The sequence below is a fragment of the Dendrobates tinctorius genome, unplaced genomic scaffold, assembly GCF_039654945.1.
Source record: "Dendrobates tinctorius isolate UK_male_01 unplaced genomic scaffold, ASM3965494v1 ptg000386l, whole genome shotgun sequence".
Classification (NCBI taxonomy): Eukaryota; Metazoa; Chordata; class Amphibia; order Anura; family Dendrobatidae; genus Dendrobates; species Dendrobates tinctorius.
The window spans coordinates 791,084-807,587 of record NW_027362052.1 but is presented as its reverse complement, the minus strand read 5'-3'; the positions used below and the strand labels follow the sequence as shown (position 1 = coordinate 807,587).

Genomic DNA, 16,504 nt, shown 5'->3' with positions numbered 1-16,504 from the left:
GAAGGCCGAACTTTTAAATTCCTATTTTGCATCTGTTTTCTCTCAGAAAGGAAATGTGACATCAACTGTTCTTCACTGTCCTATTAAGGGTATAGAAGAATCCAGGATATCTATAAACAGAAAGATAGTGAGGAAACACTTAGCTAACCTAAATGAATTCAAGTCTCCAGGTCCAGATGAATTACACCCCAGAGTACTGAAGGAGATAGCAGAAGAAATTTTTGAACCCCTCTCCATAATATTTGAAAATTCTTGGAGAACAGGAGAAGTCCCAGAAGACTGGAGAAGAGCAAATATTGTTCCTATCTTCAAAAAGGGGAAGAAGGTGGACCCAGGCAACTATAGGCCGGTGAGTCTGACTTCTATACCAGGAAAGATCTTTGAACAAATTATTAAACAACATGTATGTCAGTACCTGGATAAGAATGAATTGATTAAACAGAGTCAGCATGGGTTTGTAACTAATAAGTCATGTCAGACTAACTTAATTTCCTTCTATGACGGAATCACTGATTGGGTGGATCAAGGAAATGCTGTAGATATAGTATATCTTGACTTCAGCAAAGCATTTGACAAAATATCTCATACAATCCTTATTGAAAAAATGACTAAGTATGGAATGGACAAGGCAACTGTTAGGTGGATTCATAACTGGCTTAGTGATCGGACCCAAAGAGTGGCCGTAAATGGCTGCACATCCAGTTGGAAGAATGTCTCAAGTGGGGTACCACAGGGCTCTGTCCTGGGCCCTGTATTGTTCAACATCTTTATCAATGATTTAGATGAAGGAATTGAGGGTAAACTGATTAAATTTGCTGATGACACAAAGCTAGGAGGGATAGCTAATACTAGAGAAGAGAGAGAGAGGATTCAAAAAGATATAAATAAACTGGAGAAGTGGGCAGCAACTAACAGAATGGTTTTTAACAGGGACAAATGCAAAGTACTACATCTGGGCAATAAAAATGAAAAAAGCATATACAGAATGGGAGGAATAGGCCTAAGCAACAGCACATGTGAAAAAGACTTGGGTATACTAATAGATCACAAACTGAATATGAGTCAACAGTGTGATGCAGCAGCAAAAAAAGCAAATGCAATTCTAGGATGTATTAACAGAAGCATACAGTCTAGATCACGTGAAGTAATTATTTCCCTCTACTCCTCTTTGGTCAGACCTCATCTGGAATATTGTGTCCAGTTTTGGGCACCACATTTTAAAAAAGACATCAACAAACTGGAGCAAGTTCAGAAAAGAGCAACCAGAATGGTGACCGGTCTGCAAACCCTGTCTTATGAGGAAAGGTTGCAGGATTTGGGATTGTTTAGTTTGCAAAAGAGAAGACTGAGAGGAGACTTAATAGCTGTCTACAAATATCTCAAGGGCTGTCACATTGTAGAAGGATCATCTTTATTCTCATTTGCACAAGGAAAGACTAGATGCAATGGGATGAAACTGAATGGGAGGAGACACAGATTAGATATTAGAAAAAACTTTTTGACAGTTAGAGTGATCAATGAGTGGAACAAGCTGCCACGAGAAGTGGTGAGTTCTCCTTCAATGGAAGTCTTCAAACAGAGGCTGGACAGACATCTGACTGGGATGATTTAGCGAATCCTGCTTTGAGCAGGGGGTTGGACCAGATGGCCCAGGAGGTCCCTTCCAACTCTACGATTCTATGATTCTATGATTCTATGATTCTTCTAATCGGTCTCCCTCTTACCAAACTTTCCCCTCTCCAATCTGTCCTGAATGCTGCAGCTAGGATCGTATTCCTCGCCAATCACTACACTGACGCCTGTACTTTGTGCCAGTCATTGCAATGGCTACCCATCCACTCCAGAATTCAATATAAACTTATCACCCTCACCCACAAAGCACTACACAGTTTGGAACCACCCGACATCTCCTCCCTCATCTCAGTCTACCACCCTACCTGTGCCCTCTGTTCTGTTAATGACCTGAGATTAGCATCCTCAATAATCAGAACCTCCCACTCCCGTCTCCAAGACTTCCCACATGCTGCGCCAAATTTTTGGAATGCACTACCCGCTTCTGGGTCTCTATAAGATGCCTGTGCCGCACATGGATACAATTCTGGTGCTGTTCATGTTGTGCAATGTTCACACTTTTCTTGCATTTTACCTAGTACAACTCATCTTTGATTTTTCTTTATTCTAGTGTGTGACCTTCTTTTGAGATGATACAACTGTCATCTTTAAATGTAATATCAAGGGAAGCTGTCAAGTCCCCCATTTTCTCCAACCCAGCAGCATTCACTTATTTATCAGTAAATTCCCTCCCTAACCGGCCCTGTATAATGTTTTTCTGTACAAATTAGATTTTGAAAAAGCGTTTATGGTATATTGTTCCCTTTTCCTTTGCTATTGAGGGCTTTGACTAGTCAATGCAACGATAATTGCCCCAGACTAGTCATCCCTCTTTCCATGTCACCACGCCCTTGTAGGTGTGATAACCCAATTTTCATCAGCGGCATTATAGCCGCTCATGGAAATTTCATGCTCGTGCACCACTAACTCCGGCAGCATCAGGTGTACGATTCCTAGCTTCAGAGGTGCGCACTGCGCATGACCGGAAGTTTACAAGATGCAGCAGTCATGTGCAGTGCTCACTTTTGAAGCAGGAAAGCATGCACCCGGCTTCAGAGACGCAGTGACGCAGAGGAGCACGTGCGTGAGATTTGCATGAGCAGCATTACGCTGGCCACTGTAAATAAATATACAGCATTGTGCATGAAAATAATATATGGTACTTAATTAACATGTTTTTATGCTGTTTACTTACTGCAAGGTATTTAATTATTATGTTTCTGTCTTTGGTGTGATCTGAGGTCAGCATGAGCTAGGTGATAAAACACTGAATTCAGCGATGTGTCACTTATCAAGCTGTGTGCTGTTATTTGCTAACAGTGAAGGTTTTATCACCAGGACCTTATCACTGCTTGGACTGCAGCAGTTCATAAGACTTAGGCCGGGATCACACTACCGTGTGTGATGCGAGACACTCACACGAGTTTCTCAATCTACACCGGGCACTGCCGCCGGCACTCAGGACCAGAGCTGCAGCTGCATAAAAATACATGCCTAGAAATACATGCAGCCGCAGCTCCGGTCCTGAGTGCCGGCAGCAGTGCCCGGTGTAGACTGAGAGACTTGTGCGAGTTTCTCACATCACACACGGTAGTGTGATCCCAGCCTAAGTCTGACTCTGTCACCACTTGTGATGGACAGCTCACAATCTACAGACAATGTACATACAGAGCTTGGTGTGGACGGGGTAAACTGTGGTGCGGGTGAGGGCAGCTTTTGAGCTCTGCTTCAACCTATTATCACAACTGCTGCCTCCAGGAAACTAAGTGACACAACCCTGGGGGAATCATGGTCCCTTGCCCTATATTATGCTACCATCAGCCTAAATAGCAGAATCCCTTTAAGAGTGATAATCTGAGATTGCTAGAATCTATGGTAGACCCTACGGGTGTATTATGGATCCTAGATGTATACTGAATGTGGAAAGATAGAGCAAGGCTCACCACTAAAGCTGTATGACATCGCCCAAACCTCTTTTTTCGAGAGCTGCTGGATGTAGTGAGATCCCATGGAAACTGTCACTTGCACCCAGGAATATTTCCAGGGTTTGAACGTGGTGTCATCCCAGGTGGCATTTGATGGGAATAAAAGTCCGTCCATTGTCACTCCGGGTGTTTGACCAGACACAGAAAGTACCTGCACCAAGGTGGTCAAACCTGAAGGAGCGTGCACCAGCTGGCTTGATTGGAACATGGAAGTCGGCATCACAATGGACATGAAGGGTTTAAGGAATGTTCCTCCATAATTATCACTTCCAGAACAGATCATGACAACCATCACGTCATGGTCACTGTCTATGTAGAGAGCAGAGGTGCTAATCGGCTGCATTAATACCTCTCCCTGTCCTAGGCTCTTGCTGGCCACTACACCAGACTTGTTATAAACCTTCACACTAGTGGATTGACCAGCGATCACATAGATGATATCATCTTTTCGGAGTGGAACAGAGGGTGGAGGAACAAGATAGGACTTATCCCAGCTGGAGACTGGAAGCAGCTGCTCGTATATGTAGCCGTAGTTATACCGGGGATAACGCTGATATATTTGGTGTCCACTTAAAACCACAATAGGTTTGTCGGCCTGGATGAAGGATCCTGTAAGGTCACCCCCATACATCTGGAACTGAGCAGCCTGGAATGCTGGGAGTTTTAAGGTCATGGAGCTGCCAGAGGACAGGGACAGTCCTGCGAACGTTACTGGCCCACCTTGTAAAGTGACAGTCACCGAGGTTTCTGTGTTCAGGCTCAATATGGCAAATTGGGAGTTACCGGGAAGCGCAGAATCAGGGGTGATGACATAGTACTGCAGATCTAGAAGCTCCACTGGGTACAGGTAGGAGTAGTCATAGCCACTGGTGGCCCACACCTCGCTGATAACACAAATACTGTCATTTGCAGAGATAAGAACAATCCCAGATGGGGAAATATCACTGCCAGCCAGCATGGCAGAGCTAGGCAGCGTGACATTCATCATCTCACCCTGCTGGAGGGTGTAGTTTTGGTAGAAGCTGGTGCCCTTCACTGTGATGTGCACCAATGTACAGCAACTGAGACTGTGGAGGACAAGATCAAACTGGGTGTGGTAGGTTCCTGCTGGTAGGACTTCCAGGAAACTGGTAACAAACTGCTCCCCCATGAAGAATGAAGATGAATCTGAAAAGGGAAAGCAGAAAGACACAACTGTGAACTGGATGCCATCATCATCAGCACCAGCAAATCCTCATTGAATCTGCTATCACCACATTGATCATTAATGTAACTGTCATTATGCAGTGAGAACCTAACCCTGGGACCCCTATCAATCGCACTAATCACCATTATTCAGACCCTCAAAGGAGAACAGTGACATGGAGGTCAATAACATCAGCCATATCCTAACAGGAGGTCAATAACATCAGCAATATCCTAACAGGAGGTTAATAACATCAGCCACATCCTCAGAGGAGGTCAATAACATCAGCTATATCCTCACAGGAGGTCAATAACATCAGCCATATCCTCACAGGAGATCAGTAGCATCATCCATATCCTCACAGGAGGTCAATAACATCATCCATATCCTCACAGGAGGTCAATAACATCAGCCATATCTTCACAGGAGATCAGTAGCATCATCCATATCCTCACAGGAGGTCAATAACATCAGCCATATCCTCACAGGAGGTCAATAACATCAGCAATATCTTCACAGGAGGTCAATAACATCAGCCATATCCTCACAGGAGGTCAATAACATCTGCCATATCCTCACAGGAGGTCAATAACATCAGCCACATCCTCACAGGAGGTCAATAACATCAGCCACATCCTCACAGGAGGTCAATAACATCATCCATATCCTCACAGGAGGTCAATAACATCAGACATATCTTCACAGGAGATCAGTAGCATCATCCATATCCTCACAGGAGGTCAATAACATCAGCCATATCCTCACAGGAGGTCAATAACATCAGCCATATCTTCACAGGAGGTCAATAACATCATCCATATCCTCACAGGAGATCAGTAGCATCATCCATATACTCACAGGCGGTCAATAACATCAGCCATATCCTCACAGGAGGTCAATAACATCAGCCACATCCTCACAGGAGATCAGTCACTTTATTAATATTATTATTATTATTTATAGAGCACCATTGATTCCATTGTCTGTACATGAGAAGGGGTAACATACCAGAACGTGCAGGGGCCGGCCCGACCCGACCTATTATCATTTCTAGAGCACCATTGATTAACCAAGGAGAAACCTCTCTTCTTTACCCATCCAGAGACTAACAGCATCTTTGGACAAGCTCAGCACACCAAGAGCGACTTTGTGAACAAAACTCGGGACCTGGTCAAAATGTTTTGTCGCATTCATAATTTGCTTTTTATGCTGAATCTGAGCCTATGTCTACCTGCATTTGAATTTTGAAATAAAAATGCATTGCATTTGACAGAAGATTGTGCTGTGAATTTACCTCACTAGACTCTCACAGGTCAGTGACATCACCCAGACTCTCAAAGGAGGACAATGAACCCACTCAAACACTCACAGGATGTCAGTGATGCCAGCAAGACACTCACTGGAGGTCAGTCACATCAGCCAGATCCTCACCTAGAAGGTCAATGATGTCACCCAGCACTCCCTGGAGGTCAGTCACATCAGCCAGATCCTCACCTAGAAGGTCTATGATGTCACCCAGCACTCACAGGAGGTCAGTCACATCAGCCAGATCCTCACCTAGAAGGTCAATGATGCCACCCAGCACTCCCTGGAGGTCAGTCACATCAGCCAGATCCTCACCTAGAAGGTCAACGATGTCACCCAGCACTCCCTGGAGGTCAGTCACATCAGCCAGATCCTCACCTAGAAGGTCAATGATGTCACCCAGCATTCCCTGGAGGTCAGTCACATCAGCCAGATCCTCACCTAGAAGGTCAATGATGTCACTCAGGACTCCCTGGAGGTCAGTCACATCAGCCACATCCTCACCTAGAAGGTCAATGATGTCACCCAGCACTCACAGGAGGTCAGTCACATCAGCCAGATCCTCACCTAGAAGGTCAATGATGTCACCCAGCACTCACAGGAAGTCAGTAACTCTACCTTGACACTAAATGGAAGTCAGTGACGTTACTTAGACCCTTACAGGAGGTCAGTGATGTCAGCCAGATTCTCATATAACCATCCCCAAAAAGGTCAGTAATGCAACCCAGACTCTCACATAAGGACAGTGACGCTATTCAGACCTTTGCTGCAGTCAGATCCTCACGAAAGGTCAGTGACATCATCTAGACCACATATGTCAAACTCTGGGCAGCAGTATATTTTGCCCGTGATCCAAAGCGGGTTCCCCGAGTATATTTGGCCAACGACGCCGGGCAAGCCTCCCGCTCTGCATTGCACTTTCAACTATATCAGCATATTATATAGCGATACAGGTGAAAGCAATGATGGAGGAGGGAGTGTCAGCATACTGTGATGGGGTCACCATTCTTTGTTGGGGGGATTAAGTGAGGGAGATACAGTAGGGTCATCGTCATCATATCGTGAATGTGGGGGTACTTTGGAGGAATTCACTGTGGGCTATCATACTGTGTTTGGGGGCACTTTTGTTTACATCATACTTTATTATTCAAGTTTTTATACTTTATTATCACATATTTATATTAGTCCAATGGGCAATATGGTTATTACTGCTTCAACAAAAACATTGTATTATTCCAATATTTTATTCTCAGATCTTTTCATTTCAATGGACTTTGTTCGTGGAACAACACCTTTAATTTTGTTTCCATATGAAAAGTTCACGGTTATTTTTAGTGGTAAGGCAAAACTTCCTCAATTGTAGACAGTTTTTTAAATAAATATCATAGTTGGCCGGTTTGTCTAAGTTTTTAATTTTGTGTATTTGAGCTTGACACTCCTGATCTAGACCCTCATAGGAGGACAGTGAGATACACAGACAAGATGTCAGTGACAGCAGCTAATTCCTCACAGGAGGAAAATGACGTCAGCCAGTCCCAAGGGGGTCAGTGATGTCATAGAAAAATTAAAGTCCTCTAATGCCACTCCAGGGATGGGGCACTAACCACCTCCTCTCTGGCACAAAATCCCAAGAAGAAGAAGTTTACAATCTAAAACCATCATTGAAGTAGAACCACATGTTTAATATGAGGGAAAGAAAATTAGTGGTAAGAAGTGACAAAACTAATTAAAATTCCCTTTGAAGTCCAGACTCCATGGTGTGGACAGGTAATTAGGACTGGTATATAGGAAGAGACCTGAAGTCTAGAGTTTGATGGATCAAAGGCGGGGAAGTAGGCTCTTCGCCAGGTTGAACTGCTGTGATCACAGAACTTCCCCAGACTTTTTGACTCCAATGTACAGTTACGAATAGTGGGGTTAGTATTGTTCAGATATTTGTATGTCATACATTTTCAATTTCAGGACTAATAGGGGAGGAATTTGCATATTTTTTCATAACCATAATACATGCAAATCAGCCCCAAATCGATAGTGGCTAGATCGCTGACATCAGACATGCCGTGTTTCCTATCTATGAAAAGGTAAAATCACAATAGAAAAAAAATGACGTCGATATCGAGGTCTTGAGAGTTTCAGGAGTGAAGATACAGTGAATGTTGGGAATTTTCTGAAACTAAAGTCAAATCCCTCAATTAGCCCTGGTATAAGTCATCAAGGGGAGATGTGTGGGTGCAATTTAGGAGCTGATAAAAAGACAAGGCAATTTATGATCTGTGTTTAATGTCGGAAGATACATTGCCATGTAGGCTTCATCCATGTTAACCAGACTAGTTGGATTGCTCTGAAGCCATTGCAGTGACGTCAGGTTTAGTCATTTTCTTTTGTTTATCCTTTTATTTTCTGTGATTGTATATCCTGTATTGTTTTGTCCCCTTAATAAAATCTTTGGTACATTTTTTTTTTATAAGAATTGCCTATTTTTCTGGATTAAATATAAAATTGAATAGTTTTGTTCCTTTTGTTCTGTAAACCACAGTCCTAAAAGACATATGCTACCTGAAACAAGGTGTCCAATTGGCCTGTAAACAATTGGCGGAGCAGCGAGTAGTTAGTGTTGTTATTGCAGAGCTGGCAGTGACTGTACCAGGGGTATATACATATATTCCATGCCTTGGAATCGAGGTGAATATACAATATGCTCGCTATTAGTTCTCCAATAACCAGCCTATTAGTGGTAATAGCTGCAGTCTCCTCCGTTAAAAGTCGGTCAATTGTGTAATTGTCAAGACAAATAGGTGACAGCGTGGTGGGTTTATCATGGCCCCCTGGCTATGATCTTTTACAAGTGACAATAACCAGATCCTCACAGGTGGACAGTGATGACACACGGACTCTCACAGAAAGTCAGTGACCTAGTGGTGGGAGAATGATGGTGGTAAACCATGCTGCCGATATGGATGCCAAGAAGGCAGGAAACAACAAAATGAGTTCATGAAGTTTACATTCTTATTCTGTACGTGTTTTGAAGTTGGAACTACTTCTTCCTCAGGAAAACCACAGTACACATAAACAGTTTCAAAACAGGTACAGAATAAAAACGTAAACCACATTTACTGGTTTCTTGACATTTACATCTGCAGCACGGTCTACCACCCTCATTCTCCCACCACTATTTCATTACAATGGCAATCCCATTATGTGGGTGCTGCAGCAGCTGATTCAGCTCGACTCTTTGTTGTGCGCTATTACAACCCGGACAGGTGAGCTGTTCCCTCTTTCACCTAACATTATTTACCTCCCTTGGATAAGACACTATTGCGCTTTGTGTCTTCTTCATTTTTAGAAGGTCAGTGATGTCACACCGACCTTCACAGGATGTCAGTGATGTCAGCCAGTTCATCACATGATGACTGTGACGTCAGCCAGATCCTCACAGAAGGTCAGTGATGCAAACAGACCCTCATACAGTGGTGCTCAAAAGTTTACATACCCCTGCAGAAGTTTTGCTTTCCTGGCCTTTTTTTTCAGAGAATATGAATGATAACACGAAACCTTTGTCTCCACTCATGGTTAGTGGTTGGGTGACGCAAACTAATTCCATACAGGAGTGACATCACCAAGACCCTCACAGAAGGTGAGGGTCTTGGTCGCATAGTTACGCCCCTTTTGGAGCCCCCTGGGCAGTGGTCCCATGGTTCCACGAAAATTCCAATAAACGAATGTACACTACAACATCTGTGCCTCTGTTTCCATTCATTACAGATTGCTGAGGTCATGGAACCCACTGGCTCCCAACCACCTCCGGCCACAGAGTTATATCAGGAAGTCACCTGTTTGAGGGACCAGCAGGAGAAGATCACGACTTATCTACGGAACTTGTCGGCTCCCGTGGATTTGGTGTCATCTACGGCTTCATTCGCTACGGTCCAGACTGCAATTACCTCCGCTGCTGGTCTCCAGGGCCCCAGCTGTGCGTCAGGTAAAGGATCTCGTCTGGCGTCTCCCACCCGGATCGACGGAGATCCCGCCCAATGTCGAGGGTTCATTAATCAGTGCATGCTGCACTTTGAACTTCTGGGTCATCTGTTTGCTTCTGATCGGGCTAAGGTAGCATTCATTATGTCTCATCTCGCTGGATAAGCTCACGCTTTGCTGAATCCGTTGTAGGAGAAAGAGAATCCACTAGTCAATGACCTTCAGTCTTTCCTTGGGGCTTTCCGCAGGACCTTTAACGAGCCAGGCCATACTACTTTGATAGCTTCCTCTCTTCTTTGCTAACATCAGTGTCATGGCCCTCGGTGCTGACCTCTGCAGGGAAGGCTGCACGCAGCTGCGAGGGAGGTGAATACAGAGCAGCGGAGAACTCAATAGGCTACGAGCAGGACCTAACCCACGTAACTCAGGGGGAGTGGCCGAGGGCAGCGTGAGGCGCCGGAGAGACATCTAAACATTCCGAGGTCTAAACCGAGAGGTCAACTGAGGTACCGTGGAAAGAGATGAAAGAGTAATCAAGTAGAAGCCAGAGGTCAGAAAGTCAAATGTAGTGGTGAGGTACAAAAGGGACGAGAAGTAGCAGAGTCAAGACAGATGGGCCAGAGGGTTAAAACCAGAAAACAATCAAACAACGCAGTATGCACACCAGGGGTCAGACACACAGAACGAAAGTATAACTGACAGAGAATCCTAGTCCAACCTGGGTATATGTACCCCTCCCAGAACCAAAAAGAGGCCACATAACATTAACCCTGAGAGGACAGGGCATGAACCAAAACCATGACAGTACCCCCCTCTTAGCGGAGGGCCACTGGACCCCCAAGCTTCTCTGGTTGTCTGGCATGAAAGGCTCAAACCAGCCGATCGGCATGCACCGAACTGTCCGGGACCCATGAACGATCCTCAAGAGAATATACCTTCTAATGTATCAAATACTGGAGCTTCTGGCGCTCCCACCAGGAGTCAGTGATGTGCCCCACCTCGTACTCTAGCTGCCCGTCTACCAATACTGGCGGAGTATCGGACGAGGGACCTTCCTCCACTGTCCCCAACGGCTTTAAGGTGGGCAGCTGAAGTCTGTAGGCCACCGGATTGACTACCGCCACAACTTTGTATGGACCTATAAACTTGGGGCCCATCTTCATAGAGGGTATATTAAGCTTGATATTGCGAGTGGATAGCCACACTTTCTCCCCTACTACAAATGCCGGACCTGGCCCCCTCCTCTTGTCTGCAAACCGTTTGTACCTTTTCTGCGCCTTGGCGATGTTCCCCTGAGCCCCCCTCCAAAGAGTTCTCAAACATTGTACCACACATCCGGCTCCAGGACAACCTGAATCCATACAAGAAAACTCCCCAAAATGTGGGTTAAACCCATAGTTGACCTGAAAGGGAGACTTCCCCGTAGATTGACTAACATGACCGTTGAACGCAAATTCTGCCACGGGCAATACCTGACACTAGTCCTCTAGAAGAGGCCAGACATCTCAGAATTTGCTCCAAAGATTGGTTCATGCTTTCAGTCTGTCCTTTAGACTTCCGGTGATAAGCAGAGGAAAAGGCTAATGTAATCCCCAGCTTCTTACAGAAAGCCCTCCAGAACCTGGCCACAAACTGTAACCCTCTGTCCGACACCACATTCACAGGCACACCATGCAACCGAACAACATGCTGTATAAATAAGCAGGCCAAGGTTTCAGCAGACGGTAAGGCGGGCAGAGATACAAAGTGTGCTTGTTTGGAGAACCTATCCACCACCACCCATACCACAGAGTTGCCCCTGGAAGAAGGAAGGTTCATGATAAAGCCCATGGACAAATGTGTCCATGGTCTATCCGGAATTGGCAAAGGCACCAATTCCCCAGCTGGCAATGAGGACTCTTAGAACGGGAGCAAACCCCACACGCAGATACAAACTTTTTAATATCTGCTACCATAGAGGACCACCAGAAACCCATAGCGACTGCCCCCCCCCCCCCCCCCGAGTGGCCGCAATTCCAGGATGAGCGAGCACTTAACGCAGAATCATGAAACTCCTGCAGGAGTCTGAGACAGAAATGTTTCAGTACAAACAATTTCCCGGGGGTTTATTACTGGGAGCCCGGGCTTGTGCCTCAAAAATCTCTCTCTGTAAGTCAGATGAGATTTCGGCCACCACTACCCCTGGCTGAAGAATGGAGGAAGGGGGTTCTGGAAGGGACACAGAATCAAAACTTTGGGATAAAGCATCAGCCTTAACATTTTTAGATCCTGAAGGAAAATGATGGTAAAATGAAAACGAGGAAAAAAATTGCGCCCACCGAGCCTGTCTGGGGATCAATCTCTTGGCCGACTCGATATAGACTAAATTTTTGTGATCAGTGATTACGGTAATAGGATGAACAGCCCCCTCCAAAAAATGCTTCCATTCTTCAAAGGCCAACTTCACCACCAGTTCAGTATTGCCAACGTCATAATTTCTCTCAGCAGATGAACATTTTCTGGAAAAGAAGGAGCAAGGTTTAAGATAGTAAGGGTAGATGGACCCTGAGACAAAACTGCCCCCACCCTCCACTTCAGAAGCGTCGACCTCCATGATAAAAGGTCTTGACAGGTCTGGCTGGACCAACACTGGGGCAGAAGAAAAACATTTTTTCAAGGTCAGGAAAGAATTTTTCGCAGCTACCGACCAATTCTTCACATCAGCCCCCTTGAGTGTGAGATCTGTCAAGGGCTTAACCACCTGCATAAAACCCTTAATGAACTTTCTGTAAAAGTTAGCAAAACCCAAAAATCGCTTAAACCCCTTCAAATCATGAGGCTGCACCCATTCCGTAATGGCCTTGACCTTCTTAGGATCCATGCGGAATCCCTCCCTTGACACAATCAAATCCAGAAAGAACAATTCTTGCACACTTTGCACTGACGAGGGGCAGTACCCCGAAACACAGTGTCTGCAAATTGAGATTCTGGCTTGGCTTTTATCCTAAGTCATGTAACAAGGCTCGTTAAAGGGTCGACATTGACTTTTAGGATTGCTACTTCCAATAGGTGGCACTAGAGTTCTAGTCCTCTTCCTCTCTGAAGAGACAATTTGCATAATTAGCATATTTCCCAGAGGAGCATTGCGGTTTTAAGTCTCCTCATCTCAACATGCTTAGCATGTCATTCTCCGCAAGGAGAAATGATACTTCTTGGATATTGCACAAAAAATGAACATTTCTCTAATTTGGCATACAAATGATTTTCCCTGAGTCTCATAAGAACCATAAGCAGATGATGCAAGTGAGCTTGACAAGGAGTACACTAGAATGTCATCCAGGTAGAAGACCACATAACGCCCAATGAGATCAGCAAAAATGACATTAATGAAAATCTGAAAAACAGCAGGAACGTTAGTGAGACCAAAGGCATAACTAGGTTTTCAAACAGCCGCTCAGTCGTAAGAAACGCTGTTTTCCGCTCATCCCCTTCCCGAACCCTTATGAGGTGTGATGCAGTGACCCAAGTTACAGCTAGGAGGCCTTGTGTTATGATTAGGTCACCGAGGAGGATAGCCGGGAAATAAGCTAGGCAACCAGAAAACCAGAAAGGTTTGTAACTTAGCGGAGTGCAGACCCCTAAACCTAACAACAGAACTAGAATTAGCCATGGGACGTGCCTACGATGCCCTAGACGCCTCGGCACAGCCAAAGAGTTAACTAAGCCTAAAGCAAGAAAGGGGAAAGCTAAACTGCCCCGGAGCAGAACCCCAAAGGAATAGACAGAGCCCCCAAACATATATTGCTGGTGAGACAAGATGAGGCACAAACACAGGCAGAAAATAGACTGAGCAAATGATGGGGCCTAAACTGTCTAGATAGAACAGGACAGAAAAGATACTGTCTGCAATCACGCAAAAAACCCTAAAAAATCTAACCCGTCTAATCTGCAAAAACACTGAGGCCACACAACCTCTCCCCCACTAGATGAGCATTCTGGTGTGAACTGGAAGCAAATCAAAAGATACTGATACAACAGAGGACTAGCAATACTGGACAGACTGACATAAGCTGTGGCATATGGAATGGGGTCCAGCAGCGGTCCCAGCAGGGAACAATGCTGAACCCACACAGCAAAGCAGAAAGCAGAGAAAGGCAAAACTGGATCAAATGCAAAAAGGTTCCAGCAAACAAATAACTTATCTGAACGATGCAGGACCAAGCAGGGGCCTTCAAGATGCAAAGGAAGAAAACCAAATCACCAGCAGCAACTGAGGGAAGCTTGCTCACTTAAATCTTCCCAGTCTGTAACAGCTGACCTCCAATCATCGTCTTCAGGTGATTGACCTCTGTCAACCCGACCAGCTCCACTACCCGCAGCAACCACCAGAGGGAGTCCAAACTCAGAAGTCAGGTCAAGAGTGTTCACAACAGCATTGTATGTGCTCCTCAGGATATGCATGTGGGCGTTTCCATGATTGTGATGGTGAAACAGTGACCGGCATGATTGTAAATGGCCGGTATGTGCCGCAGAGGTCCTCTACGCTGTAAGCCCAAAAATGATGATGCTGTGCTGGGACCTATGGGGGCTTATAGAGCTAGTCAGAGAGTTGGGTGGGATCGACTAGACACACATACACCGCCCACATATTGGGGTGGCTTGGGATATATAATGTGACTGAGGTCTGGTCACATGGTGTGTGTTTTGAACCTGAGTGGTCAGAGTGCAAGGTCCTGGAAGGCCTGTGTGTTGGGAGCTGCTAACTTCCTGAAGAGCACATGGTGAGGCCTTGGACCTAGAGGGCGGTGTGTTGGGAGGTTCTGGCCATTGGATCGAATCCCTGAATAGCACCCGGTGAGGCCTGTGTGTTGGATGATCCCAGGAGGGGACGGACATCCTGAATAGAAACCACTGAAGCCATGTGTAAGCAGAGTCTGTGACGGCCCTGCGTTGGGGGAGAGAGAGAACTGAAAGGAGTCGGCATCTGGAGTAGGAGCTCGTGTAAGGTACAGTACCTCCACAGACTGTTGGTGCTTGTATGGTTCCATGAACGTTAAGGAACTGTTTGGCGTGCAGTCACCCTGGTAACTGGACAGGGAGGTCCAGCGGGCTTAGGGACTGCAAGTTAAAGCCATATGTTGAAATAATATGGATGGTGGTAGGCTTGTGACGTGCAACAGGGCCTACCGTGTAATTTATGCTGTGTAAAATAAACCTCAGACTGTTTTATATGAAAAACCGTGCATGTCTACATTAATCCCGTGCCAAGTGAGTGTCCCGCAACAAAAACAGAGGTTATAAACCTCTCGTAAGTCGAGCTTGGAGAACCATTTGGACCCGGTGAGTTGGTTGCAAAGATCCTGGATAAGGGGAAGAGGGCACGTGTTTTTCACTGGGATTTGAGCCTGACTGTCCATGTCTTATTAAGTGTCACCACCCGAGCGTCAATCAAGCTAATGGTAGTACCACAGTCAAACGCGGTGGTCACAATGGGACCACTTTGAGAAGAATTTTAGCAAGAGAGGAAAAAATGTACCTGATAGTCTGGGCAACCTGCTCGATCACTACCCAGACTTAGGCATTTCCCGACGTCTTTGCTGATGTAGGTGTCATGTCCGCCATGTCTGTCATGTCTGCCCTGTCTGTTTTCTCTCAGGAATTCCTGGAGCTATGTGCATGCACATATCTTGTCTGCTGTCCTGCTCGTTCCCTGGAGCGGTGTGCACACTCACCTCGTGTCTGAGCTGCGGGATGCCTGCGTTTCTGCTCTGTCTTCTGTGATCTTCTCGTCATGTCTAGAATCTCTGATCAGGTGTCCCTGTCTGGATCCTGCACTGTCTGGTTCTGCAATCATCTCATCATGTCTGGAATGCTGATCATGTGACCTTTCCTGGGATCCTGCACTGTCTGGTTTGGTAATCATCTTGTCATGTCTAGAACTATGATCATGTGACCTGTCTAGGTTTCAGCATTGGATCTGCAGTCGTCTCGTCATGTCTGGAACTCTGATCATGTGACTACGCTCTGTTATCCTGTGGATCTGAACCCGGAAGTGCTCCCCTGGTCCTGACCTGGAAGAGGAGGTGCCATGCCCTATATCAGGCTAACCCTTCCTATGCTCAGGGCCTGAGTATTGTGTGGTGTCCCTGCATGGCTGCTTGGTCTGTGGGGCGCTCCCTTTATTCTGTGCTCTTGCACTCTGCTCAGTCGTGCGTCTCTGCACACGCTCCGTGCTCGTATTCCGTCTCGTCTAGTGTTTGTCCTTCATGCCATGTTTTGTCCCTGCTCTGCTTTGCCTTGTAGTCCTTGTTTGCTCTGTTTCTGTTCCGTGTTTCTGTCCTCGTGTCATGTCTCGCTCTGCTTTGTGGTTTCAGGTACCCTGCCTCTGTCTCTGTCCCTGGCGTGTCTCTACACGTGTAGGCCTCCGCTCTGAACCTCTCCCTGGCGTGTCTCTACCAGTGCA

At 45.8% G+C, this 16,504-nt stretch overlaps 1 protein-coding gene across 3 annotated transcripts in view; it reads right to left on the bottom strand.

Annotated features, from left to right (window-relative positions):
- Window positions 1-16,504, bottom strand: part of LOC141076078 (IgGFc-binding protein-like) — a 364,579-nt gene that overhangs the window by 210,639 nt on the left and 137,436 nt on the right. For all 3 annotated transcript variants that reach the window (XR_012227404.1, XM_073563325.1, XM_073563324.1), the window contains exon 2: window positions 3,555-4,763. Coding sequence is in view for 2 of the 3 variants with exons in the window: in XM_073563325.1 (XP_073419426.1) it covers window positions 3,555-4,763 (1,209 nt within the window). In the remaining variant the exon portion in view is untranslated. The remainder of the gene's footprint in view (window positions 1-3,554; window positions 4,764-16,504) is intronic.